Source organism: Triticum aestivum, chromosome 6D, assembly GCF_018294505.1.
Source record: "Triticum aestivum cultivar Chinese Spring chromosome 6D, IWGSC CS RefSeq v2.1, whole genome shotgun sequence".
NCBI classification, from domain to species: Eukaryota; Viridiplantae; Streptophyta; class Magnoliopsida; order Poales; family Poaceae; genus Triticum; species Triticum aestivum.
In genome coordinates this window covers 51,836,442-51,840,329 of record NC_057811.1, presented here as the reverse complement: position 1 = coordinate 51,840,329, position 3,888 = coordinate 51,836,442, and the positions used below count along the sequence as shown (strand labels likewise).

General features: G+C 53.5%; 1 protein-coding gene across 1 annotated transcript; it reads right to left on the bottom strand.

Annotated features, from left to right (window-relative positions):
* Window positions 1-2,409: 2,409 nt before the first annotated feature.
* On the bottom strand, window positions 2,410-3,574 carry LOC123142417 (peroxidase 5-like). Its single transcript, XM_044561342.1, has 2 exons — window positions 3,278-3,574; window positions 2,410-3,200 (listed from the first exon to the last, which is right to left on the bottom strand). Exons 1-2 carry the CDS (start codon window positions 3,572-3,574, stop codon window positions 2,442-2,444), a joined length of 1,056 nt encoding a protein of 351 aa, XP_044417277.1. The 3' UTR covers window positions 2,410-2,441.
* Window positions 3,575-3,888: the final 314 nt, after the last annotated feature.

The window sequence follows — 3,888 nt, the reverse complement described above, 5'->3', positions numbered from 1 at the left end:
CATGTGCTGACAAAAGGCAGCGGGCCGGTTCTTGAGCACCTAGTTCATCGAGCAACTCCAGTGCACGCACGGCATCGTCCGAGAGAACTTCTCCATGCTCCCCCACTTCAATGGTGAGAAGTTGTGCTGTACACCGGCACTGGTGCTCCCGCGAGTACTTATTGCCACAGCGAAAACATAGTCCATGTTGTCTTCTGTAGTCTCGTAACTGGCGCTCCCGACCGAAATCATCGGTTGCTGGGCGCGGGGCCGGTGCCACGCGAGGTGCCATAGCCACTGGTGGCACATGAGATCACCCGGTGTTGCTGACGAAACGCTCGTAACCAGAGTGATGTGTGCCCTTCCACGTAGATTGCTGCCGTCGCCACCCAGTTGAGCGGTGGCACACGGTACAACTCGAAATACGTGAGGCAACGATCCAGCCACACCCGAGGCAACTCTCCATCGAATCGTGGGAAAATGTGTTTCGGTGGCTTGGTTGCGTACTCGTCCCGTGGCGCTGGTAGTTGGGTGCGCTCCCCTGATGGTTGGTGCTTGGGACGAGCAAGCAGGGGAGGGCCCCCGTTTGTGAGCCGGGCGAAGGGGATCCGACTGGTGAGAGCCTGCGGGATCGGCAGTGCGCTCGGGGGAGGCGCGGCGCGCGGCTCGGAACGAGGCGTGTGGAGCACAACCTTTGGTTGTTGGAGCCCGTTGTTGGCCACAGGTGCTCGCCAGCCCGCCGGGGAAGGATCGTGCACTTGCGAGGCTGTGGAGGGGGCCGATGCAGTCTCCGGGAGGCCACCTTGCGCACGTCGTCAACCTCGGCTTGTGTGAGCACTATCTTCTAGGACAAGCTCTGCAACTCGTGGGAGACTTCAGTGTTAAACGTCGTCTGCGCCTCGGCTCGCTTCTCCGCCAGGTTCTTCTCCTCATCGATTATGAACAGGAGCCTTGGAGGGCGCCGTGGTTCCCGCCCTGAGTAGATCGAACCCCGCCGAGGATTTCGGGCGACCTCACCAGAGTGAAATAGCACCTACGGCGGTGGATGTTACCAATCTGACCAAGGGAGCGAGGAAAACCGCGGCGGCAAATAATTCTAAGGAAATTTTGTGGCTCTGAGATACCAAATTGTAACGACCACATTCCAAGGGGGATCGATCGATCGCTACCAGGGAAAATCGGGAGAGAGGAAGAAGCAGGAATAGGTGAGGGAGAGACGAAAGGGGATGAGCAGATTCAGATATCTCTTCATTCATGCATGTTCTGTCTGTCTCGCTAGGTTAAGTACATCCACTTACACAACCTCTGACCACATACGGCCTGTTACACTTATGGGCTCAGCCCACACACACGCCTGGTCGTCTCTCCTATCTTGTCCATCGATGTGGTAGCATCAGGTGTGACAATTGTCTCGAAAAAAGAAAAAAAGAAAAAGGCTAGAAACTGGACAACTTCGGCCTCCTCTGTTTCTGTGATTCTGTCTTTCTTCCTCTGGTGTTCTCCTCCTCCCCTGTAATGGTTAGAACTTGACGAACCCATGGCTGTAATCCGCATTGATGAGCAATAGATCTTTGTGAGGAATGTGTTGTTAACATATACTACTCTCTCCGTTTCATAATATAATATCATTTTTGACACTAGTGTAGTGTCAAAACGGGGCGTAGGGAGTACATCCGTTATTATGTGGATTTTTTTAGAATTTTAAATAATTGAAACATTAAAAAAAATCAAAATAACAGCTCCTTGGAGCCCAAGCATCAAAAGGCATATTTATACCTATTAATAAAAAAATAGGTATTCTTTGTCCGTCATGCTATTTTATAGAAAACCTTCTGATGCTTTTAACATTAAACTCGCAATACATATCAAATGTTTTTAAAATACTCATATCTTCTAAACTGTAACTTCAAATATAACATGTTATATATGGAATTTGATTAGAAAAATATTTAGAATCTGAATATGATGTTATTTTACTTGTTAACCATTTCAAAAATACTATCTAGGGTGCATTCTTAATCAATAGTGCATTATCCATCTTTCCTTCATGTCTGATCCGGATTGTGGATGAACATCTCAGCAAAATCAGGATTGAAGACGAAATTGAAGTTCACTTGCCCATTCCTTCGTATGTATTAAATCTACATGCAAGCCTTGTTTAAATAGAAGACATGTGAAATCTTGAACTTGCGCTTTTGTAGGCAAAGACCATCTTTGTTTGGGCCATAGCTACAAATACTCAGATTATAGATCATTTTTATAAATTAAGAGTGTGTGGTATTTTTTTCTCCTGCCGCAACGCACGGGCCCTTTTGCTAGTATGTACTATAATGAATGTTTGAATGAACATATATAAATAGGAAAAATCTTGTGGCTGATGAACTACTAGCAGTTTACTTCCACGGTTGTTGCAGGTCGCTGTTTGTCGAAGCAGCCACTAGCAGATGGAATGCATGCACTAGCTAGTTAACTCTGTTGCAAAGGCTCCTGATCTCTCCTTGGGTGCCAGTGAGCACGTCGAGGTCGCCCATCTTCACCATCGCGGCCGCGAACCGCGACATCCACGCCGTCCTGTTGCGCGCGTAGAGGTCGACGAGCGCCGCCGTGTCATCCCGCGTCATCAGCGTCACGTCCGACGTGAACGGCACCGCGCGCGTCTGCACGTTCCTGTAGTACTGGTTGTCGAGCCGGAGCCCCGTGACCGGGTCCAGGTGCACAACCCGGTCCCGGCGCCCCGTCGCCGCCGGGCACCGCGCCCGGAGGGACCTGCCGTAGGCGGCGTCCATGTCGGCCGCGACCCGCGGGTAGAGACGGAAGGCGATGGCGGAGCAGTGGGTGCGGCCGAACGAGTGCGCGCCGGAGAGCGTGACCATGTCGTCGGCCGTGAGGCCCTTGGCGGCGAAGCTGTCGACGAGCCGCGAGGCGTTGGAGAAGGGCGGGGGCAGGCTGTTGAGTACCTCCGACGCGTTGGAGACGCGGCCGTCGCGCCGCCCCGCCGGTACCTCGTAGTCAATGCCCCCCAGGACGCTGCTGGCATCGCGCGCCGCAAAGGCCACGATGTCAGCGCAGGAGACGGTGCGCCGGCACCGCCGCTCGACCACGCGCTTGGCGCGCTCGATGACGCCGTAGCCCCTGAGGCTGGGGCTGTTCGCCTGCGACGCCTTCTCCACGGCGTCGTCGCTGCCAGGGACTGCGTCCAGGAGCACGGACGCGTCACACCCCTGCGCAGTGCACTAACGTTGGGATTAGGTTGTTGACACGGAATTATATGAGACGGACATGCCGGAAAGAAGCTGACCCTGACGAAGCAGTCGTGGAAGAAGAGGCGCACGAGCCCGGCGCCGATGCCGGGGTCGCGGCGGATGGCGGCGCGGACGACGGTGCGGACAAGCTGCTCCGCTCTCGGGCAGGTGTAGTCGTAGAACCCGACCTCCAGCTGCGCTTCAGACACTGCGACGAAAAGCACGCCCCATGCCAAGACCAGAAGGAGAGGGGAAGGAGATCCCCGGTGAAGGACGCGTCCTCCGCTCATTTCTCTGAGTTCGATCCTTTGATTTCTGTGAGCTCGAATAGGTATAGAGGAGAGTGTGGCCATGGTGGTTATTTATATGCGTCCATTGATCTTGGGACCAACGGCAACGGGGTGAACCGGAGCACTAAGAACAGTCTGAACTGGTAGGTGCGGGTGGAGTGACGAGAAGATCCGAGTTGACCTCCGGGCGGATTCGCATGGAAGGGCGTGGACAAGCTATAATCGGTGAGTCAAAGCTGTAAATCTCATTGTTTATTTGCATTTCCGTTGCTGCGGGCTCTTCTAGTGCTAGTGTTCCGCGCAGTTTGTCGGGTCAAACTGACATTAGCTGTATTACTAGTCGTTGCGCCATTGACATGTGCGCCAGGTTTACTGTG

Bases quoted from the DNA above. Each gene is read 5' to 3' on its own strand.
- LOC123142417 (XM_044561342.1), bottom strand. From the start codon at position 3,574: ATGGCCACACTCTCCTCTATACCTATTCGAGCTCACAGAAATCAAAGG. The intron at 3,201-3,277 runs GTCAGCTTCTTT...TGCACTGCGCAG, and splicing joins TCCACGACTGCTTCGTCAGG to GGGTGTGACGCGTCCGTGCT.